General features: G+C 47.0%; 1 protein-coding gene across 8 annotated transcripts; it reads right to left on the reverse strand.

The window, feature by feature from the left end:
• Positions 1 to 1,328: 1,328 nt before the first annotated feature.
• IMMT (inner membrane mitochondrial protein) lies at positions 1,329 to 24,688 on the reverse strand (the record flags this gene model as incomplete). 8 transcript variants are annotated; one of them, XM_082315374.1, is made up of 15 exons in its annotated part: positions 24,529 to 24,688; positions 18,061 to 18,137; positions 17,427 to 17,616; positions 15,484 to 15,604; positions 14,766 to 14,846; positions 13,563 to 13,664; positions 10,800 to 10,936; positions 9,823 to 9,926; positions 8,146 to 8,281; positions 7,162 to 7,291; positions 5,950 to 5,964; positions 4,154 to 4,377; positions 2,777 to 2,908; positions 2,257 to 2,386; positions 1,329 to 1,936 (listed from the first exon to the last, which is right to left on the reverse strand). In XM_082315374.1, the coding sequence occupies exons 1-15, from the start codon at positions 24,571 to 24,573 to the stop codon at positions 1,329 to 1,331; spliced, it is 2,232 nt and encodes a 743-aa protein (XP_082171500.1). In that variant the 5' UTR covers positions 24,574 to 24,688. The 8 variants fall into 8 exon arrangements, with proteins under 8 accessions (XP_082171500.1, XP_082171498.1, XP_082171501.1 ...); XM_082315372.1 differs by having other exon boundaries at positions 14,712 to 14,846; XM_082315375.1 differs by lacking the exon at positions 5,950 to 5,964.
• Positions 24,689 to 24,710: the final 22 nt, after the last annotated feature.

Here is a 24,710-nt window from a genome sequence, read left to right on the forward strand (position 1 = left end):
GAGGAGAGACTGCGCTCTTCCGTTCTCTGCCCTGCGGTTCACTGGCCCTCACAGCGCTGTGCTGCTGGTCTCAGCTCGCAGAGGAAGCTTGACCCTTTTTTTTTGAGGTAGTTATCGTGAACAGGCAAAGGTGGTCTCGTTCCTGTGAGGATTAAACCATGTTCTAGTGAAAAGTAGTTAACAGATGATTCTCTTTGTGAAAAATAAAACCTTGATGTGCATGATGCTGCAGGACAAGCAAGAGCACCCTGCTGTGGGAGGCAGCTGCAGGACAATTCAGCAGTGAGTTTGGGAAGCAGCAGCTGCTGCAGGTAGAACAAACTACAGCTGGAAGGCCAAAAGTCCAGTGTTCCTGACAGCACAGGAGCAGGCAGTAAAGCTGCCTGGAGGCAGCGTCTGCTCCAGAGAGCAACCGTGCCTGTTTTGGCCGCATCCGACAGCGCGGGGGTAGGTCAAAGATAAAGGGCTGTCAGAGGTGGTGGTGCGCTCTTGGCTTTATCACACCGACCATTTAAAACGATCGGCAAGGAGCCCAAGCTCCCGTTACTCACTTCAGCCAGTAAGTTTGCTCCATCTGTCTTCGCTGTTGGTAAGAATTAAGGGAAAGGTAAGAGAAGGCAGGAGCTTGGACATTGTGCAAGTTCTCATGGTTGAGCCAAAATCGGGCTTCTAGAAAGAACTACTTCATCTTCTAAAACTACAGAAGAGCAGGTCTGACAAGAAGAAAGATGCAGGGGTAGAAGTCCACCAGAATACGTGCTCTGGCACCAGCTTAAGTTACCTCTACTTAAACCTGTACTCATACATGGGTTTTCTTTTACAGCAGTACGAATTAAGGAGTAGCCACATTGATCACATCAATGAATTCTTGCTCCTCGAAAGGAGTAAAACCAGAGATAAGTTCTAACTTCTCCAGGTCATGGAGAAAGGCTGGTCTTGTACTGTACGTGATGTTTAAATAGGAGACTGAACAGCAGGAGAAAATGGTTGAAGTCTTGTTTTATTCAGCTGACAAAGTGGCAAATCATGGAGGGTAGGTTACAAACATTATTTTGGTTGGATCACAAGCCTGCTTGGTAAGATGGGGAAACAAAATTCTTACACAAATTGTAGAGAAGCTTCCTGAAGTTGGTTGTCATAACTCAAACCCGATACAAATACAACAGGTGGTAAAGTTAAATACAGTGCAAGGAAACGAGACGGTACCCGTGCTTTGATTTAACGCTTCCAGCCCCTGCCAGCGGCTTGGTTTGCAACCCGTAGGAGATGGCTGCCTTGCTTTCCGGCACAAACGACTGCCGAGCTGCCTCCGAAACGACAACCCTAGCTCACTGCACTTGCGTTGTTCCTAACCCCACGGCGCTGGCGTACGCTGTCAAGATATCCACGATTTGTTTTGTTTCTAGGGTCATTCGAGCTTCGGTCAGCCAGTCGTGCGCCACTCTCCTGGACTCGCCTCTTAACTGGTTGACAAATTTAGCTGCCAGCTCCAGGTCGCCGTGTTCAATGCAGTACGAAGCGTAAGACAGTAATTTAAACGTGTCGAGGTCGTCGGGGCTGAGCTCAGCAGGCGGCTTCAGCTGTTGAGGGTGAAACACAAGCAGCGACTGCAGGTAAGAGAGGAAGTATTGATACAAGCTGTTGCGCGTTTCGTCGATCATAGCCACTCTTTTTGCCAGTTTTTGGACCGTGTAGAAGCGCGCTCTGAGGGCCTCCTCGCTGTATACGCCCCGCGTCAGGGACTCCTGAGGCAGAGCTGCTGTTAAGGCTTCTGTAAAGGCGTTGTCAGAGCAGCTGGCTTTGATGGCCTGCACCGCGCTCTCCAGGGGTTCTGTGGGGCTGTCCCCCGAGGCGGTTTTCATGCAATATTTGAGCGCTTCAACAGAAAGCCAGAGCTGATGGGCTTTTCTGGCTTCCTCTTCTGCTACTGCGTGACCTGCAAAATAAGCCAAGAAGGGGACTCTCAGTCAGTTTGGAACACAAGCAGCAAAAGCCATTCCTCTAAGCACCCTGCTTTCAAAAGCGGCCGCCCCCCCTCGGCATTTGACTCAAAGCACGTCTGTTCCGCAATTTCGGGTCAGAACAAGACGACAGCTTCAGGCTCGCGCGGGTGGGGGGTGCTGGGTGCTCAGCAGCGCGGCAAACCCAGGCCCAGGAGCTACGTGCCCAAGCCTGGGCTTAGGCACCCAGGTTTGGGTAACAGGCCTTTGGGGATCACGACTTTAGTCCTTAACGAAATGCGATTTCAGTGCTCACTCTCAACTGCTTGCTCGATTCCTTTCAGCCTGGCGTAGGCAGTGTTGATATCCAAGGTGAAGTTGTCGAGCTGTTCCTGAGTAAGGCGTCTGAATTGCATTTCTTGTTCACTGAGTTTCTCCGATAAGTTCTGAAACAGAGCGAGATAACATCTATCAGACCAGAAACAGCTGTTTAATTACATTTACCTTATTTTTAAAATACGTTTCTATAAATCTGTTGCTCTTGCTAGGGACAATGCATATAGTAAATACATTATACCAGTAAGAATCCTTATTAGGGCGAATTTAACAGTTACTGCAGTTGTAACTGTCAAAAAACCTCTCACCTATAGCAAAAGCTCTTAAGTCAGACTAAAACCTACGCGTTCAGGCACTTCATCTCTCCAGGATGAGCAGGCTTCCCTCCCCAGCCCGCATTTCAGTCTCCTGGAAGATGGTTCAGGACTCTCCTCCCGTGAAGGGCGTGCTTTGCAAGGCTTCAAATATCCCCGGTTCCCTCGGGGACTCTTCTCCCTTACCTGCTCAAATTCCACCTTCAGTTCCTGCTCCTGGATCTTAAGAACGTCTCTGAGATGGTCTGTGTGGGCGGCAGCCTGCCGCCGGAGCTGGGTCCTCATCTCGCTCTCCATCACCTCGCGGACTTCTTCAACCTGTAGACACACAAGCGGTTGTTACACTGCTATTTCCAACTGCTTGTCACGAGCTATAGGATTATCTCGTCCATCAGCGATTACTTAGGGTACATTTTATAGAAGTGGCATTGACAGAGCCTGCGTTTCATCTTAAAAAGCTGCCGAGGTCCATTTTTACAGCTGAGCCTTTTCCAAAGGACGTTAAAGAGTAGCTTCACAGTCCACAATGCCTGTAACTGGTGGTTATACCCGCTAGGCAAGTAGTGCAGTTACCAAAATATTATATAAAAAAATACAGTAACACATCAAACTCAACACTCCAGTGTTTATAAACCAGTTTCCAAATAAAACGTATTTTACCTTTTCCCTACATGCTGTAATACTGAGTTGGACACAGTTTAATAAAGTGGTAATACCCCTTTGACCTCATCTTCTATAAAACAGCCACTTTAGAGAGGGCAGGTTTATTTACAAGCAGTTGAACAGTTTTTTGGTTTTCTGTTGGTTTTTGGTGTTATTTTTTTTTAAATGAAGGATTGTGTCATTTCCAACCTTCCATTAAATGCAAGGATGACAGTTCAAGCAACTTCAAAGAGCTCTAAATTAACACCTGTGACTGCAGTGCTTTGAACTACCAGGCTATAGGTAAAATCCCTTAGTATCCCTCAAGTCAATGCACATTTTCCAACTAACGGCCCATGTTTAATCTCATTTTCAGAGGCACGCATGTGAAAACAGCAGGGGCGTTTGGCAGAAGCATCTGCCTGCAACATGGCATCTCAGACGATAAAGCCTCCAGTGCCCAAATTCCTGCGTTTGTAAGCTGCGCTTGTTTCATGTCTGAAGCAGCATTAAAATTCTGAGGCATTTTCATAGTCTTTTTGAAAGAAATCAAATCCCAAACCACTGGCAAAGAGTGGAAGGACACAGAGAGACCTCCTGGAGGCAGGACGGAGGGGCTGCGTAGCCCCACGATGGCCACACTGGGTCAGATCAAACATCTATTTTGACCCGGTAATCCTATCACCAACAGCAGACAGGAACGTGAAGAAGTCGCTCCCCGTTTCACTGTATGATTTTACCATTCTAACTTGGCAGAAGTTGCCTTGCTCAACATCTCCTTCCCACGCTTATCCTGGGGGCCGCCCTATCTGAAGTCTCCCATCGCTCAAAACATCCCAGTTGCTCTTCCGTCCGCTTCCTCTACCTCTTCTACATCCTTTTTGAGCCAGAGATCCAAACCGGTGCCTTGCACCACTTTACCTTCTTCTCCTGTTCGATTTCAATCTCGCTTTTGTGATGCTCCAGCGCTTTGGCCACAGCTGCCTCAAATGCTTTTTTATCTTCAAGTTTCTGCTTCTCCAGGGCCGACTCGATGTGCTGCTGCTCCCTCACTCGCTGCTCCGCCAGCTCCTTGTTTAACTGGTCGATGCGACGATGGGCGTGGGCAATGAGAGAATTTAGGTCATCTGTCGATAACTGGCCAGCTAAAGAAAACACAGAGCGTTAGAAAGGTGTGCGGGGAAACCGCCGCCGCGGTGCTTGCCCACCGCAGCACTCCGAGGCTCCACGGGGCTGACCAGCGAGCGTCTTTCACGAGAAGTTTCCCAGCACTTCAGGCCCTTGAGCTGCGCTAATGCCCACCCAGTGCCACTTCTGAGCCACACCTACAGGCAAGTGCTTTCTATCTAGGAGAGAAATTATCTTAAGTTTCTTTGAAGTGATTCCCGGCTATTATTTCCACTCCCACAGCCACGTCACACTCAATAAGAGGAGACTGTCAGCAACTCCGTCCGTTTCTTTCTCTACACCCCACGGATTTTCCCCTGTGACAGCACACAGGGCAGCAGGATATGTAAAACCCCCGCTGCTGACCGATACCTCCAGCTGGGTACAAGCTCACAGAAATTTCATCCCGAGAACAGTGAAGTTGTGGGAGACAACCGGAATTACGTTCGCTCCTCAACAGTCCTCCAGGCCAACTGCTCCCAATCAGATTTCTTACCCCCATTTCTATCTTTCAGGTTTGGCTACTCCAAGAGCAGCAGGGCTCACAACCACATCTGTGTCTGCTAGGGAGTTCGCTGTTTTTCTGCTGGGAGAGGAGGAGGACACAAGCTACGCCTGCAGCACTTGGTGACCTGAGACTTGGTGACCCGAGAACGGCACAGGCTCTGTAAAATGCTGCCGCTCATTTTGCACTGGCTGCCAGCTAAATCGCCTCTAGGGCAAACCAGGGACTGCTCGGGAAAGCGTTCCTGCAGGGTCCAAAGCAAGTGAAACTCGGCAGCCTGTCAGCCATCCTGGTGAGCGCTGGAGGAAGGACTGGTGCAGGAGGGCTCGGTGCGGCTGAGCAGCACCGCTGCGCTCAGCTGTTGAACTTAACACTGTTAGAAACGGAACGGGGTTTTACTGCACTCCAGTTTTAATAGGTTTCTTTGCTCAAAAGGGGAAAAATAAATAATCATCAACCTCAGAATCCAAGACTTAATCACTTCTAAAATCAATCACGGAGATTAAATTCAAAGAGTCAAGCCAACTTCAAATTAAACGAATCTGGATCTGGTGGCCCAGCTCGAAGCAGCCCTGCGTGGCTTTTCAAGCACACAGAGCACCGAGACGTTTCAGCAGCACCAGCAGGAGCTGGTGTATCCAGCGCCTCTCTCAAGCCAGGACCGCTGCGAGCTGGGCCTGCCTGAGGACAAACACCACCACGCAGCTTAACTGGAACTGGTCAAAGTTTCCGCGTCTCATTGGAATCTCAGCAGCAGGTATCGACCGGCTTAAATTCACCAAGAAAATTTAAACCTGGCTTTCACAAGCGAGTGATCACGCTCACCTGGGAAGTACTGCTAGACAGAGTTTGTGGTTTAAGCTAGATGTGCCAAACTAGTGGAAAGGATCCCAAAGCATACCTCAGCCTGAAATGTTTTAGGAATGCAACATTTCACCCCTTTGTTGATACCGCCTGTAATTTAAAGTGACGTACCATGCAAACATAAAAAAGAACAAAGAGAAGAGATGACATTCACAGACCAGAACAAGTTAGAGGAACTCACCTAAGTCAGTTATCTCTGCAACAGAAAGAGGAGAGGTTGGAAAAGTTAATGCACATTCACTATAGCAAGTCAGTCATGCAAAAGTAAAACCGAAAACTAAGAGCTTCTTATCTACAGTGACATAAACATGAGTCCAAGTCTTGAGGAATTTAGGAAGAACAGTACGTAGAGTATAAACGTCTCTCTATATTACAGGCAAGATGTAGCCCAAAACATCCCAACCACTAAAATCACCTTTGGAAACCCACAGATTGATGCTGACGTTTAGCCAAAGCAAGGAATACAAGTTTGAAGTAGGAAAGTGCAACAGGACACTGGAAATTTTCATCTGACATTTCTAGGTTCTTAGAAATCAGAAGCAGTTGGTGAAGAAGCAAATTCCCAAGCGGCAGCGAGAGCCACGGACCCTGACAAGTCAGTCCAGTAGGTCACTCCAGTATGGAACCGGGCGCATGGAGATTCCCTTTCCTCCCTCGAAAGGGCAGCGATTGCAAAACCCAAGATGTTCTCCCTTTATCCTGCACAAGGAGAGGCAGCCCGTGAGATTTCAGATCTCAGGCAAAGAACTGCAGAGTAATAGCATAAACCGAACGTCAGGTGCCTATTCACTGCTGCTGCGCAGCATTCGCTGTTGTTCAAGGTAAGTTACTCTGTCAATTTAATTTAGAAATAACCTGTACTGGGGGAGGCAGGCTATGAACAAAGAATTCTGTCTTTCAGTGTATCTATAATTTCAGTGATGATCTAGAGAAATTCAGGGAGTTCTTTATCACTCCATAATAATGGTGTATTATAATACCTACAATCACAAAGAGTCAACCAGACAAATACTTGATCAGTGAGCAACACAGATCTGATCCAAAACTGGAGTGACCTGGCTCTCTTCCTGGAATACCAGGGGAGGGAAGAGATGTTTAAACAACCATAGGAGATTTATCATATAGAGCTACATTCTTTGAAACTTCCAGTACAGCACAGGTAGTTTCCAGAATTAAGCCTCTTCACCACACCTGCTTTAGATGACTTATTTTAACTGTGAACTAATTTTCACTTCAAACCAACCAAACAATATGGAAAACGGGAAAAACAACCAAACAATATGGAAAATGGGACGCTGGGCGTTCAGTTCAGTGGCCGTAGTTACAGAATCCCTACAAACCAAAGCGACTGGCGTGTAACAAGCACAAAGTAACCCTGCAGTCGGAGACTTACTTAGCCCCTTCCAGCCAGGCTGCACATCGGGGGTGATGCTGTCAAGCTCTCGCTGAAACTCTTCTCTAGCTGTAGCCACAAGCTCGTGATATTGAGCTACTATCTTGGCCTCAGACTGCGCTGCCTGAACCTGGAACAGACAAAAATGAGATCAGTTTATTTTCCAAGGCAAATATTGAAAAGAGAGGCATACGCAATTTAAAGCCAGGTCCTGAGTTAGCGGCAGATGCCGTTACCCTCCAGCCCAACCAAAGCAAACACACTTAGGGGAGAAAAAACCCCACCTTGTGATAGCAAACCTCTCGGGTACAACAATTATTTGCTGGAACTACCACAAATCCATTTCCCCTCCCACGCACACTGTAATTAGATAGCCAGTCTGTAGCCTAGACAGGACCAAAAGAGTATCTTAATTCAGATTAATTCACTCTTTTTCTCTGCTTTCAGCCACCCTACAGGCCTAGTGAGCCAGTCCTGTGACGGCTGCCCCCCTCGCAGTAAGTTCTGATATTCCCACTATTAGGCTAAATTCTCCACTCAGAATGCACCTGATGAACTATCAGCTGTGCTCCAAAGGAGAGAAATTTCACCTTTACATTTCTTCCCCAGTCTTCTGAGCTGTAAAATGATTTACCCACCAAGTTATTAGCACAATTTGCTCCTACTCCTCCCTAACCTCATGGTAAATTCCTCTCAGCATCAAAGGGAAAGAATTACAAGTCGCCTGCAGAAAGGACAGACACGAATCAAGCTGGGTGGAGACTCTTTCAGGACAGAGTTCAAGTTCTCCTTGCAAAGATCTTGTCGTGCCTGTTCACTGGTATAGAATCAGCTCAAAGACTGAGTGTAGCTAAATAAAAGACCAGAATTTACACTTTAAAAACATTTAACCTACTACAGAGGACTTGGGAACGGGAGGCCTGCACAAGCCCCCAAGTAGTCCTTACTCTAATGGCAACTATAGACAGTCTGTGGAAGCGTCACCTTTTTCACGACGTTGTCCAAGTCAACTATCATGTGATGAAGATTTTCTTCTGCGGCGATAATGTGAGATTTGGCTCCTGCGATCTGAGACTTCTTGGCGTTCTCGATTACGCCTTTCATCTTCTCTAACTCTTCTCTGAAAAGAGAGGAAGCTGCTAATTATAACGCGTACAGGTCTTACAACGTAACCCCAAAGAAAAGCATACTTTATGCTGGCTGTATTTATGGGAAGAGCTACTGGGTAACTCTACTGGCGCTTCCCATCTACCAGCTCTATGGCTAAGATGCTGTGATTATTTTTTTTCCACCGTCTGAAACCTAAAGATGTCAGTGTGTCTACTCCACGTAAAATGAGAATTACTTATAGTGCAATTAGTACTCAAGACTTAGCTGGAGGGGGCACGTGAAAGAAAACTCACCAAAAGGAGTTAATATTAGTAAAACTAAGTTAGTATGAGAAGGCAGACATTTCCATCACATAACGGAGTATCAAGGAAACATTTTTAATATAGATGGCTTACTCTTGCAGAAGTGTTTTGGACATGGTGACTGGTGGAGGTAAATGAGGATGGGAGAAAATTTACAGAGCTCTGTAAAGATAGATTTTTTTGTTGTTGTTGTAATTAAGAAAGAACCGCTTTCCTCTCATTGGAATAATAATTGGAAATCAAGGAAAAAGTGAAAAAGCATTCCTTTTCCAAATCCATTCAAACCAATGGAGGTTTCTAATGACCTCATTAGAATAAGGAACAAGCTTTACAGTAAATAAACAAGTAAATAAATAAAAGCAAAGGCATCCAGTAGAGCAATAGAGAATGAAAGCTAGTGCATCTGGGGTTCAGGTTAGCTTTGTTTTACTCTTTGAAGCCTCAGTTACACCTCCTAACTATTTCTAGAGCAGAGCAACTTCAAAGATAAGAGAAGTTTGTAACTTAAATAGCAACAGTGCAACTTCAAGGAGACGTTGCCCTCTCAGCCTCACCAAATTTATGTCTATCCTCATTACAAGGGCAACTTGGAGGTATTCGTCATTGCATTTTTGCTGCTGTAATCCCTGCGCAACGAGTCTGCACGCCAGACTCAACGCACATCAACGCGGTTCATGCAGAACCTTGCGTTACGAGCAGTGCTCTGTTTCAGAATTCAGGTTTTTCTTAGACATGAGCTTAGTAAAAATCTAACCTTAAAAGCAACCCTGCTGACAGATGGAACTGCCGAACGGTGCCGTAAGGTTTAATTTTGCATTACAACTAAAAGAAGCTAGTGATGTTACTGACCCAATACACAGAGAGTGCAGTCATGGAGTCCTTACAATAGGTTTAATATTGACAAAACTATCCAAAAATAATACAAAAAGGATTACGGGGAGTTTTTTTAATCTTACTTCAACTTACCAACACTATATATAAGTACTAAGAAGATAAACAAGTTCTTAAAAGGAAGAACAGGACTGTTTCAGTCTCTTTGGTACAGTGAGGATCACGTGCACAAGCACCTAAGATGGACCCACTGCAAATTTAAATATTCATTGGCATACATAACTTTTTTGATGTGGCACAAATGCATCAGTTTAACATGACCACAGGTGACTGCATGCTTTCTAGAAACTCATCTAGTGTCTGCCAGCCCTCGCGTGGGCGATAGCAACTTCCCACTCGATGAGCCTTAAAAACTTACTTGGCTTTCAGAAGGGCATCAGCGGCTTCATCCACTGCTCTCCTCCGATCCTTCAGCGCTTCCTCCAGAGTGCGCCACTGAGATTGTTTTTTCTCCCCAGCAGCCTAAGAAGCAGAGATGCCTAATTAGGGTCATCACAATCACGAAATAAAACAGTTATCGAAAATAAATTAAAGCCTGTAAAGACTCAGAAGTTGCTACACTCATTTCACTCAAACTCAGCGACGTTTTCGTGTTTTACCAACAGCACAGCTGGAAGCTTTACGAATGATTTTTCCCTTCCCATGTTTTGTTTTGTTTGATTCTTAATGTTTTGTTCCACCTGAGCAACAGCCAATTGTCCATGCAGAAGAGCATGTGTGAGGATGCCACAACGTTCTGGGGGGAAATCTCTGCATGTATTAAAGTGCTGTAATACTTTAAAATTGCTTTTAAGCGTAATACGTAAAGTACCGTAATACTTTAAGTTGCTTAATTTTAAAACAAGCTTAATGCTTAAGCTTAAAAACAAACTCTTAAGATACTTGTTTTGCTAACCACTAGATTAATCTCGAGTGCTTGTTTAGTTGCCTGTGTGCCCCTGTTCATTGATTAACCTCTGCTCCAAAACCGAAGAGGAGGCGGCAGTGCACACAAACCCCGGCACCAGCACAGCAGAACCGCAAGCTGGTATCGCTCGTACATCCCCTACTCATTTCCAAACAAGAAATGAACAATCCAGCAAGATTTTGGCAAAGGAGATGGTTCAACCAAATTACCAGGGTGGACAGTATGATACCCTAACTATATTTATGTAAAGAAGGGGCTTGGGAATTCAAATAGAATGAATTAAAATACAATGTGAAGATTATTGGTGTATTAGCTTGAACTTTTCTACTTAAGATGCTGCAAGAAAAGCTTCCTACTGCATCTTTAATTGTGAGATGAAAAGTTTTGCAGAACAAAATGCAAAAAGCGTCCCCATTTGTCCAGTTCACCTCAGAATTGTCCATGGCCTCCTTCAGTATTTGCGAATGGGCGTTCACTGCTTGCACAGCAGACTCCTGGGCAGTAATCGCCTGAAGGGTTATACGAGCTGTTGCGCTTAGGGCTGCTTCTAGAGTTGCTGCAAGGGCTGGAAAAAAATTAATTAACTGAATTAAGGTACAAGGAAAAGAGCCGTAGAATTAGTAAACTGGCACATTACATCCTCTGTGTCTCCTTATGTTATTTTCTATGACCCGAAAGAGCTGGGTAGTTTGGGAACTGCAGCCTACAGAAGAAGAAAGGTTGCCAGAACACTCCCCTTATTTAGAGGAGTAGCTACGCTGCAAGTCTGCACCTACAGCAATACAGCTACTCGCTGGGAGACCTTTGCCATGTTTCTGCAGGGGGTGCATTTAAACCAACGGCTATTTTCCATCCTCATTTGTTAAAATGGTTATTAAGAAGAAACAAGTAAATTTTCCCATCTTCCACAAGGAAGATGTATTCCAAATGCAGAGTTGTTATTCCTAGCCAAGAAGGTGGTGGACTCAACTATCTATTCCTGTTGGTACAGAAGCACAAATGAGCTATTAATTATTCAGGCAGGAACCAAACCAGAATGATTAATCAGAGTGAGCAACATCTGCCTTTCTGGAGTCAGGCATTTATTTCTAATTAGCAGGGTAAGTACATCCACCTTTCCAGTGAACACCCCTCTGGATTTTTTCAGTGTAACGTTTCAACTTCTTCACTTGCAAAAAAGTCCTTGTACGAAGCAGACAACTAATGCCAAGGCTCTTGTTTCTGTTCATGTTGCTCTTCTACACCAGGCAAAGTTCCGAGCAGAAGCAAGTGGCAGCAGACCACAACCAGCACGTCTACTCCAAGCCTGTTGGGTCCAGGCTTGTACGTCCTTCTCATCCCTCGCACGCAACAACAGCCCAAGGCTCGGACTTTGGCTGAGGACCAAAGCACTCGGAGGAAGGTCTGAGTGTGGTCGACACAGCTGCCAAGATCCCGTTTCACGTGCACGGCGGTCGGACAGGTCAGATCGGCTGCAGCACACGGCGCCAGCGCCTCTTCTGCCATCAGCCCTTGCCAAGCACAAAGAAAATAATAAAATAAAAAGGCCACAGCTCCCACAGCAGGCTGAAGCACGTCCAGTATGTGGCCTCAGTACTGTTAAACTCCCTTTCAAGCCTGTTTTCACTGGCTACACCTATGTTAACAGTAAACTTCTACTTACTGTAAATACAGTTTCTGTTCAGCATCCGTGTAGTCAGTGCCTGTAGCCCACCCACCCCCAAAGACTCCTTCCCCTCACCACTGAAGGTCTGCAGAGCCATTGCAGTTGGCCGTCCTTGCACTGCCCCAAGTCAGAAGTCCTTCAACACCCATCCGTTTCCCCAAGAGGCTGGTCTCCCTCTTGTCCTCATCAGCACCGGCTGGAGGATGATACAGAAGCTTTCTAACACTGCCACCAGTCTGCAGCTTGAGCTGGGTTTGCTTTCAGAAGGTAAGTATCAAGGCAGCTGGCAACAGATTGCCCGGACATGCTAGACAGAAGAACACCATCTACCAAAAAAACCCATTTCTCTATTTTTCTGGCTTCCCTGAGGCAAACCAGGAAAGGACCCAAAACTCCTGATTTAAACAATCATGCTGCAGCCAAACCAAGACCAAACAACAGCCCAGAAGTATTTAAAATCTAATAAACCAAGTGGGGGGTGAGGGGGAAGCAAAGCTCATTGCTTTGAGCAAGACACACCGGGAGGACGTGAGTTTTGGGACACAGGAAAAGTCAGACCACTTCTCAGTAATACGGCTGGATTAACAGCTCCGAGTTAGAACCCAAGAAAGGAACTGTCATAGTTCCCGGCCCAGAACCTACAGGCAACCCTTCACAGAGCCTTGACATACCGTCCCTGAACCACTATCGGACAAGCCCAGGCAGCAGCTCTGTAGACAAGGACCTGCGGATCCCAGAAGATGGCAACCTGAACACGGGTCAACAGCCTGCTCTGGCAGCAACGAGTCCTGACCAGGAACAGGGCTGCATCAAACAAGAGCACAGCCCGCAGATCAAGCGAAGGAATGATTTCCCTCCAACTGGCACTTAGGAGACTACATCTGGAACACGGTGTCTCGTTCTGAGAGCCTCAGTATAAGAAAGGTACAAACAAACCAGGGAGCGAACACTGGAGAGGCACTGAGATGGTTAGGGGATGGGGGCACGTGACACAGATGAGAGGCTGAGGGATCTGGGCTTGTTCGAGCCAAAAGAAGAGAAGCCAAAGGGGTATCCACATCTAAAGGAGTGTTACAGAAGAGACTGACCCAGACTTCTCAGAGGTGTCCAGAAAAAGGGCAAGAGGCAACAGATCCAAGTGCCAACAAGAGAAATTAATTGGATGTATCAAGTTCTCTGTCGTAAGAAGCACTGGCAAAGCTGCTCAGAGAGGTGGAACAATCTCCATCCTTGGAGAGCTTCAGTCCTCCAGGGGAGAAGTCCCTGAGCAACCTGCCCCAACTCTCCAAGCAGCGGGCTGGACCAGAGATCTTGGAGGACCATTCCAACCCAAAACTTTCCATCATTCTTTGACTATCAGCTACTTCTCTGTGGGTGGAAGGAGCTTCGACACCACTCATTCTGCCAACGTAACACAGGGACAACAACAAAGAGGTGCGTAAGCAATTCAGAACTCTAAAGCCAATACAGTCCAACAATCCTCTCACACGTAACACATACGGGAAAACCGCCAGTACGGACTTACCCGCTATCTTCTCCTGCTCCTCTTTGTCTTGCTGGGCAAGCCGGGCTGCAACTTCTTCTGGTGACCGTTCTTTTATAGCATGGGCATCTTCATGTTCTTTACCTATGCAGAAGTAAAAAGAGTTAAACTGTTTTAGCAGAGCGCAAATTAGTATATGGATTACTCGTAGGGAAGCAACTTTCTTTTCAAAACTGATTTTTATAGTCAGTATCACTTTATAAATCTGACTTCTGCATGAAGCCATGCTGAAACTACCTCAAGCTTTTTTGTACCCATAACTACAAAGGCCAGTCCCAAATCTTCTTAAAATTAAAAACAGTAGCATAGATACCTCACATCCATCTGTAGATTTTATGTTGTCTAGTTACAAAAATATACAAGACTCAGAAGTGAAAGGCAAAGCAAGGACTGGAAAACACTTATGGAGCTAAGTTTAAATTTTCAGTGAGTATCTGTTCTTTTTTTTTTTTTTTTTTTGTTTCCAGTTCTCCTTTGTCATGCTTGGAGAGTCCAGCCAAAGTAAAGAAAGATTAGGGAGGGAGCTGTGGTGAATCACAATTATGCTCTATTCCCTAGCCTAAGGCTACTTAAAATGCCTTTAAGAGTGAGCCCTGTCCTAAGTAATTCTCTCAAGACCAACAGCAAGGCTGCATCTGAACCGAGGCGAGAGCCCAGACCTCTCAGACTCATGCTGCAACAAAACCCATCACGTTACCTTTTAATAATGCTGAGGCAACTCTGAAGAATGCATTTACTTATTGCTGGCATACCTTTTTTATGAAATGTGTTCGTACGTAAAGAAATTCATATAATCTCATCTGAAAGAGACTATCATCTGGAAGCTAGTGTTTCTTGTTGAGTTAAACAATAAATGCAGTTTCTTCACTTGGCCCTGGGCAGACACGCTTTTCTGAACAGCAATCAGAAAGCCACAAAGAGCAGAGGCAAACTGGACTGTACAAGTTCCAGGTCAGCATAAAGGCAGGCTCTCCTCTTGTGTTCACGCCTATACCTGCCCCAGGTATCGATCTCATCTTAGTATGTTAAAAATCTATTAGCAGATGATGGAAGTTTTCTTGTGCAAAAGGCACAAAGAATCCCACCTTTAAAAACTGACAAATACCAACACGGAAGTAAGAATTTATGCACTTGAAGCTACAGGATTTTGTTTCTCTTCATCGTGTTCATATGATCTTTTTTCACCTTCTTCAGTCTGTATCCCCGGAGCTGGCACCGACATGGCTACGCCTGTTGCAGAGATGATCTGTGCTGCAGCCTTGCCTGCTGTTAAATACAGTTACAGGACAACACCAGTTAGTATATATGTGCTATCATTTAAGAACAGGAATATAAGACTTAATTTTTTTTTCCTCTGTAGAAACATATTATTCGGACACTGATATCATTATTTCCAGAAAAAGAGAATTTCCTGGACAAACAGCAACGAGGTATTCCTTACACATACACACACACGGCCATGAGAGATAAATGTAAAAAGATGTCACAACTGCTCCTCTCTAAACCAGTTCCATTTGATCTGGCTTTAGAGCAGCTCAGTAATTATCCAGAATTAAAGTTCTTGCACTTGCAAGAAGAAGAGGAGGTAAATGGCCTCAAAGTCCAGCACCCAAAGTGCTCTTCCTGCTGAGTCTCATATCTAAACTATGCAGGACAGTCATCGGTTATCTCAGCTTCCAAATATTGTATAAAGTAAATAAATTTCCTAAAAAAATAGCAAGAAAAAAAGCTACAGCCATTTTAGGCAAATTTTCTTATGACTGAAAATAACATTAGTTCTAAGAAACTGTAACATACTCGTCTTCAACCACTCCAAAGGACTATTTTAATCTACCCTAGCGTGGATGATACAGGAGATCATTAGGTCTTTGGCTTCTCTCTACATGACATTCCATAAATTTACCTTCTTTTTCCTCTGAAGGAGCCACAGCTTCTGTTTTGCTCATCTGGGATTTAGTAGCAGGCTGTTTAGACTCTTTCATTACTTCTGCTACAGATGAGATCTTCAGTGGACCTTGCTGTATCTTGAAAAATCGAAAATAAGAAATATCATCAGTTTTCCAAACAGCCTGTGTCTCACCAATTCCATTATAATGCAAAAGAACATTTCCGTGACCAGACGACTGTATCACAAATCTGAACTTCAAGGTACACACGAAAACAGTAGCAAGGCCATATAATTTCTTGCCTTGACTTTTAATTTAGAAGGAAGCTTTACAATTTTCACCTCTCCAAAACTGAAGGTATAGTAGCGGCAGTTTTCACTACAAACAAATATTTATTAAGGTATGCATAAAAAGCAAATAATTTCACGCCCCAAATATTCCAAACACTCAGAAGTCTGTTGAACACTACAGATAATGCAGAAACTATAAGAGTCACACATACACGGTGGTCTGAAACAACTCCAGAAAGCAGATTTCAATTATTTCCCCTTGGACATCATTTGGTCCCTACAGGTGTATCTTAATTAATTCAGCTGACACTTCTCTTCATTTCAAACCTCTCGAGCATTTATTTTTAAAACAAGTTAGGCCATCAGTCTTCTCTACCCAACTTCAGTTTTTCAGGTAACTGCTCCACCAGCTCGCTCCCTCAATTGTAATTTTTTGTCCACCAACACTTAGGGGAGTCACCCCTCCCGTCCTGCTCAGTTTCTAGGCAATTCCCTTTCAAGTTGTAGTGGAAAAAAATATATAATTGTTTTAAAGATGCGAGACTGCACAATTAAAGATATGTTTTTAAAAAAAGAACAAACATGATTTTGTCTGATACCACTGAAAAGGTGCTACAGGCACGGTGAGGGGTTGACAGGCATGGAAAAATCTGAGTTGCAAGACTTCACTGATTTCCCTTTGAAAGGATTCAGATGCGAGCGTTTGGGGCAGATGAACACTTACTCAAGCGCAGAGTATTGTGAGGTTTTATGATATTAATCCTTTAATATCCATCATGCAAAGCCACAAGGTACAAATAAAAGCATTTCAGTTAGAGCCATGACTGGGCAGATGATGACTTTGCCGTCTGACTGGTCTGCTTTGCAAAATTTCCTAGTGCCTGGGAGGCATTAAGAGCTTGGATGATCACAAGTCAAGTGTAGCTAAAACCAGAAGAGATACAGTTTTGGTTAGCTGATGTGCTCCCACTCATTAAGAACAGCTTTCTTAAACTCCGATTAAAAATATTTTGGGTTTCTTGAAGGCCAAAGGGCTTCTGAAAGCTCAGGACAGGCATGGCCAGAGCAGCTTTTCAGCATTCTTGGATAACTGGGAAGCGTTTGCTTTCAGATGCAGCAACAGAGAAACTTCCAGATTCAATTTCCAGGGTTGTGCTGAAGGCTGTATCAAGTTTTCCCTTCTGCAGGGTCGCGTCACTGGGATTTCAAAGCACGATGCTTACATGTGGCTCTGTACCATTTAAAGTTTTATTGATTTGAAAAGTCCTCAGTTTTCTTTAAAATAAATTCAGCTTTGAATAAAAGTGGTCTAATCCCGGTACATCGCTAACTACGCTAAATCTCTAGCTGCCGTAAAACAGCTGAATTCCAATGCGTCACCTACCTCTCTCTCAATGTATCTGAGTATAAGCAGAAGAGCTATTCCGTTAGGATCCTACTAGATTATTTAACTGTAAATAAAATTCACAGTTTTATAACCCACAGACCACAATCACAGGATGGTAACGGCAAACGCACAAGCAGCACTGTTACGCAGAACCACGTCTCACCTTAGTACATAATCCTTAAACCTAGCACACAACAAAATTAATCAGAATTTGAAAAGTAAAAGCAGATGCTCTCTTTAAAAAAGAAAAATGAAAGGGTGGGGGTGAATGGGAAACGCTTACCGGTTTCTTTGGCGTCGGTGTGCTGTAAGGTGCAGGACCAAGTGCCATCTCAAAGAGTTTATCAGAGTAGGGAACAGCCTTCTCTACGCTCTCCCGGAATTGCGTATCATAGCTGGCGTACAGGACGGTGCCACCTACTCCCCCACCCACAAACAGGACGCCCGCACCAATGATTTTGCCTACAGAAACACTGGGAGGGGGGAGAAGAGTGAAAATTATATGAATTGTATTATATGACAAACATCCAACAGATTATAAGTCTTCAGCTTGCAGCTGGGGACAACCACTCTGTTCCAGAAGCTTCCCAACAAACCCAGCACCCACTTTAAATCACTTTCAGCACCAGTGAATCCCTGCTACCGTACTGGTTCATGACTAACCCAAAGATAAGACAGCAACCCACAGCCTTCCTTCTAAATATTGGTCATGATTAGCTTCAGTTAAATCTGACTGAATCAAACAAGGAACACTCAAAACCATGAGAATAAGAGTTACTCAACAAAAAAAAAAAAAAAAAAAAAACCAACAAATCCCACCACTGCCAATTTGCTCTCATGTGAAACTAAGGAGCAGATTCCCTCTTGGCCAACGCAACAGAAGAACCGATTCCACCCCTCCAAAACCTCCTACGTACCCGGACTCTGCCGAGGGGGTAGCATATCCACGGTACAGCCGTAACGGACGGAGCGACGCTCTCCCACACCGGCTATTCTGCAAGGGGTGGAGGAGGCAAGAGTTAGGCAGTGAGCACATTTCAGTGTCTCTTCACCTCAACAGCAGCATCGCAGGGTTTGCTCCGTCGCCACATCTTGTACGCCCTCCCAAGGAAAGCGGCAGCCGGCGCTGGAGCAGTGACGTTGGACTCTGTCTTCCCTAAAGAAAGAAAAGACCTTTCTCACGTGCAGCTTGTTTAAGGGCTTTTTAAGAAGTAATTAGGCATTTTGAAAAACAAGGAAAAAAAAAAAAAGAAAACAAAACCACCAAAAAACGCCACCCTAGCTTATTTCTGCATTTATTTTGCCTATTTCTGCTCCCGACCTCCAGTTTGGACAGTACAGCTGGGTTAGTTCAGATTCTCTTCAACAATCTCTCGCGCTAGAACAGCTCAGCTGTGAGCAGTGCAGAATACAACAACAGCTGTTTAAATGCTTAAAACGATTAAAAACTATATTTAATACTTAAAACTATTTTTATTTCTGAAGACATACAAGCAGTTCTCCTCGAGCTTCCAAATCAAGACTTCCTCTTTAAAAGAATTAACAACGCATCCACTTTCCAGATAGACATTGGATTATAATATACATGAAATTACTACATGAAGAGTGATATTTCACTATATTCTACTTAACAAAAACCACATTACCCAAGATTTTTATCATCTTCTTTATGTTTTAGCTGAAAATTAAGATTAACCAGAAAGACTGGTTAAGCTACCCTAGCCTACAGAAGAAAACCACTGTCCCCCTCAGGTGTTTTTTTTCCCACGTGTGAATTGCTAAGAGAGAAATACAGGACGTGGGGGAAATCAGTGTACAAGGCACAAAAGGAATTTCTCCCACAGTTGAGATATTTTGGGCAACAAGAAAGTTTTTATTAAAAAAAAAAAACAAAAAACAAACAAACAACAAACAAAAAACGAAAACTGGGGAGATGCTTCACTACAACATACCCCCAGAAGATAAGTTTCTCTATTTCCTTTTGCACATGGCAATAAGTAACAAGTCTTGTGGTTTCGGTCCCGTCCTCGTCCAACAGCGTGCAGAGGAAAGGCAGGAACACTGAATTCTTATTCTTTCCAGAACAGCAGCCAAAATTTTTTCATTAGTAACAGGAGCATGTGTACGGCCACAGGAAACGTGCTCCTCTTACCCCCGGGACCCGCACGAGCCCCGGCTGTGCTCCGTGCTTCATTTTCTGGTTTACAATGGATAGGATGGGAGACAAAATAATAAGTATATTCTGTGATGTTTTTGATTATTAGAGTCGATTGCCCCAGAAGCATACACCGAGGCTTCACCGGTCCTTTCAAATGGAACGTCACTAATAAAAACCTCTTAAATGATTTTGTAACCAACTGCTGGACATGCTTCTGAGTCTCCATAGGTCCCTAACACACCATGAAGCATAGGACGAGCAAAATATTTGAGCATTATGCATACGGCTCAACCCAACAAAACGAGGGGAGAAGTTATTTTCTATTGAGTCGTTCCATTTCAGTCCCTTCCAACGCTCCGGGTTTATGTTATTTTGCCTAAAGCTCACCTGGCAATAACCGCCACTCCCAAGCCCCTCGCAGGCTTTCTGGAGGGGATCCCACCTTGCGCCGCGGCACGAGGGAGCTTAAGGCAACTCACTCGCTCGTCCCTGCCCAGGCTGGGCTTGCCTTCTAGGCGATCCTGGAGGCTGCCGCAACGGTGACCTGGGTACCTGGGCCGGGACATTCGTTTTCATCTTGGCCGCAGGCCCTGCTCACGCCTAGCGATGGCAAACACCACCCTCCCCGTTTAGTTCTCCCACCTTCAGCAAACACATCTGCCCCTGCGCTTCGGAGCGGGCGGCGCTCGGGGAGCGAGCGGGGCAGAGAAACCTGCCTTCGCGTTGCTCAGCATTTGTGCTTTGCACATCAAGAGGGGTTTTTTTTGTGGGATTATTGGTTTTGCTCCAGCTGCTCCTTGGACCAGATGATCTTTCGAGGTCCCTTCCAAGCTGGGCTGTTCTACGATCAGCCAAATCCTCATTTTTATTCACCGTTCATCAAGATGAGAGGACCCGAAGCGCAGGCGCTCAGTCTATGCTGTCAGACTCTCGCGGTAGTGTACACGGAGCAATGGGAGCGATAACTACAACCAAAACATGTCTCCACCAACTCTTTCTGTCAAGATGCCGCAAACAGAAATTCCCGCAGCTGGCCAGGGGAACAACAACCAAACACCTTTAGGTACCAAAGTTTAGTGAGCAGAAGTCCAAGTCCAATTTTCCTCCCTCACATCTAAATACACTATTACCTCCAAAAAGCAGTGATTTTTTTTTTTAAAAATCAATTTCTTTAAAGCAGCATTGTCCTCTTTTGGCCATCATAATAATCTTGCTTATATTTGCTATATCACCATAATCTGGAAAATTACAAGTAGTTTCTAATCTCCCCTTTGCATAATTTCCAGGAGTTTGTCATTTTGTAGACACCTGTTATTTATTTGTAATAACGCCTCAAAGGATTTGGAAGAAATACATCACATGTGTCGCTATGTCCTGTAAAAGGCAGAAATAAACCATTTGCTGTCCTGCAGAAGAGAAGATTTCACCTAACCTCTTAAATGTTTATTATTGTACATTCATTATCTACAACGGCATCACCACGAGAATCACTTTGCAGGGCACATCCTACCTTCACTCTGGTTAACAGTAAGAGCCCCAGTGAATCCGGCGTTTGAGGTTATCCACGTCAGCTCGCCCTGGCAAAGCTCTCGGGGCAGGTACAGCACGGCAGAACACCATTAAAAAAAATAAAATCTGCCTTGCAGGCTTGTGCTTCACCTGTAACTTCAAATAACCAGACGCAGGACACGCCATCCTCTGCGTTCATTCAGCCCCAGCTGAACCTCTCCTAGTCACCAGGCTCAAGCATTTTGACCCAGAATTTGCACAGAACGAAGCTTGCAAGACACATACGGGTTTCTGCAACGTGGGATTTGTGTACTGAAGAGCAAACCAAAACCTTCAGAGGACGATTGTCTTCATTATGGTAGAGGTTGGGTGTAACAAGGATATCTGACCACAGAACTCAAATTGATTTCCCATCATTCAAGACTTCTGCCAAATATCATACCTTTTTACAAAAAGCCCTCTGTTTCTTTTCAAAGAAAACTACAGAAATACTCTGAATCAGTGAAGAAGAGTCTCTCTGCAGCACTGCACATGTGGCCGAACACATTTATGAAATCGCTGTGAAGACTCACTTCTCTCGAAGCCACAGCTTCAAATCACTCGTTAACAAGCTTACTGATCCTCCGCGCGCAGAGCTCACAGCGAGAGAGAAGGATAAAATTTTTCTCAGTCTCCACCACGAGCTCTCTGCTGGGATTTTCCGTACTTAAACCTCGGTGCCGCTCTGGCTCTGGGGAGCCGCAGTTGCTTTGCTGTCCCCCCGCCCAGCCACGCTCTGCCTCCCGGCTCGCTCGCTCCGCTCAAGCAACCCAGCGCCATCGAGGACCCGGCACCCCGCAGTCCTGACCAGGCCCAGCTCTCCTTACACAACTGGATTTTTTTTAACCTGTAAAGGAGTATCTTAACACCACAAAACAGAAGCAGACTTGCCTCGCTATCAGCTTCCATATAAAATATATGTTAAAAGAGTTTATTTACATTCTTAATAAAAACATTGTTAAAACTTGCCACTCCTAATATTTACAAAACAAACAAACCAACCAACCCAAAAGCCAAACAGACATTTGTTTGGGGCTGTATCAAAGCAAAGCAATCACATTTCACCAGCCGAATACCAAGGTACCAGCAAGGCATCATCGCTCAGGATAATGCCACCGTCAGGTCTGCAGGCAGACGCCGAGGCTCTGCCCTGAGCTTTAGCTAACTGAACACGGCAAGAGAAACTCCTGAACAGGACACGAGACGCACTGAGCCTTGTGTCAAAAAAAGAAGGACAAGAGTGCTGAAGGGGTAGTAAAGATGAGAAAATGGAAGGCGGATAATAAGATATAAAACCAGTGTAAGCGTGGCTGCCTGGGGACCACGGCAGCTGGAGCAGAGAATAAACCAACGCTGCTGCTGCTGCGGGAAGAGCATGCCTGCTGAACGTGCTCCCCTGGGACGCAGGGATGCCTTCCCTTATCAGCGAGGCACCAGGCAGCATGGACAGATGGAGCGTCCTGCTGTCACCGCGCTGGTGCCCCTTCCAGGCCCGACGGCATCAGCATCTGCCCGACAGCCTCCGAACAGCCAGAGGGTCTGACTTCCACGACAGGAGTTTTCACCGCTTGGGAAAAATTACCTGGCATCATCTCAGATCAGGTTAGGGCTTCTTGATTAGAGTCCACAATCCTGCACCTCTTGAAAAACAAGCACTATAATTAAAACATTTCTTTCTTACTTCCAGTTTCTGGCTCTTTTGCCACCCAAAAAGAACGAGGTTTTAGTTGCTGAAAGTCCACAGGACAAGCAACTGTTTTCACGTGTATAGCGAATCAGAGAATTGTTTAGGTTGGAAAAGACCCTTAAGATCATCGAGTCCAACCGTTAACCCAGCACTGCCAAGCCCACCACTAAACCATGTCCTCGAGCACCACGTCTCCCCGGCTTTTAAATACCTCCAGGGATGGAGACTCAACCACTGCCCTGGGCAGCCTCTTCCAGTGCCCGACAGCCCTTTCGGTGAACAAGTTTTTCCTAATATCCAACGGGATGCCACAAAGCTTCCCCGCAATATGAATAAAAAGAAGCAAAATGCATAAAAACCTGTTTCACTGCATACACACTTTTGCCGCCCAAATTAAATCTCCATTGTACTTGGTCTCATCAGGAAATACGAGTAGAGATGAACAAGGAAACAAAAAAGAGGTCTTTTTGGAAGTAAGGGAACAAATGGGAAGGGCACAGCCAACAGACGCCGGAGCGCCGTGGCACCTCTGCGTTCGCAGGGTTCTCCCACCGCGGGTTTGCAGGCTGCAGGCAGACCTCCGAGCCGCAAAGCGCAACGCTGGCTTTTCCACTGCCGCACGGCCCTTCTGGGCACGTTCTTCCAGAGACTGAACACGTGCAAATATCCCCAAGTGATAAACACCTGCCAAAGCCTGTTTCTTGTCTTCTCAACTCCCAGCTGAAACTTTCCATAGGCCTGCGAACCCGGAGCCTTATTTTAGCGGGCATCAGATGGCCTGGCCGGGAGAACTGCCCGCCCTTATAAAGCGGCGGAGGGAAGGCAGCCGCCGCGGCGCAGGAGGCCGTCGCCTCTCCAGCGGGCACCTTGCGACCACCGAGCCGGCGGGAGCTGAGGGCTGAACCGCGTGCGCGGGGTCACGAACGCGGAGATGTAGGGCGGAATAGAAACGCCATCTAGTCAGATTATTTTTTATTAGTGTTAAGCAGACAGCTGGAATACGAGTTGGGGCCTTTGCAGAGGAGTCACCCTCAGCTATAAACCCTTGTAGCTTCTTAAAGCTGGCTGACTGCCTAAACCGGCTCCGTGGCACGTTATCCTCCTCATCTCCCCGCTGAGGAAGGGCGAAGGTCCGCAAAACGCAGCTGGCGGGCGCTTCCCCCGGCACCGCGTCGCTCTCCTCTTCGTGTCCGACTGCGAGGACCGAGGGGTCCCGGCCGCAGCCGCAGCCCGAGGCTGCCCCCGGCCCCGGGACCCCCGTTACGAACGGCACGGGAAGGGCTGCGAGGTGCCGCAGGCCGCGGCGGGGAGGGCAAGGTCACGTCCTTCCCCGCCGCTCAGCGGGCCCGGCCGCCCCGCCGCCGAGGAGGCGACCGGTTGCGTGTGCCGCCGCCGAGCCCTGCCGCCCCTCCGGGCTGCGGCCGCTGCTCCCCGGCGCTGCCCCGAGGCCGGGACCGGCGGCGGGCCCGGCGCCGGCAATGACCGCCGAGCAGACTACATCCCCCAGCGCGCAGCGCGGCGCGGCCCGCCGGGCCGCGCTCCCTCCAGCCCGCCCTCCTTCTCCCGGGGCCGCCACCCGGTAGGCGGCCGGCAGCGGACTACAAGGCCCGGCGTGCCTTGCGGCGGCGCGCCCCTCCGCCCCGCGCGGGGCCGCCGCGCTGCACGCCGGGACTCGTAGTACGCCCGCCTCACCAGCGCCCGGCTCCCGCCCGCCCAGGCGCCCCGTTGGCTCTCGCAGCCGCCCCTCAAAAGCCGAGCCGCCAATCGCGGCCCGCGCGTGCGGAGTCATTCAGAGAAGACCGAGTGGCGGCCAGAGGACGCGCCGCGCCGCGCCTCGCGCTGCCCCCCCCGCCCCGCGCTGCCCCCGCCGCCAGCCCCGGCCCGGTCCCTGCCAGGGCGGCGGCCGCGCCTCAGCGGCCGGAGGGCAGGCGGCACCGAGGACGGGCTGGCACGGCTCCCCCCCCGCCCAGGGCTCCCCGCCGCCCTGCTCACCTGCGCGGCCACAGCGGCCCCCGCTCGGTGACACGCCCGCAGCATGGCCTCGGAGCCGGCGGGGCCGGGGCAGGCTGCAGGAAGGCGCCGTGCGCGGTAACTCCCAGCGCCGCCTGCCTCCGCCTCCGCCCCCCCAGCGGCGAGGAAAGGGCGGCGCGGCCGCTCGGCTTCCGCTCCGCCGG

This window comes from Platalea leucorodia, assembly GCF_965183815.1.
Source record: "Platalea leucorodia genome assembly, chromosome: 6".
Lineage (NCBI taxonomy): Eukaryota > Metazoa > Chordata > Aves > Pelecaniformes > Threskiornithidae > Platalea > Platalea leucorodia.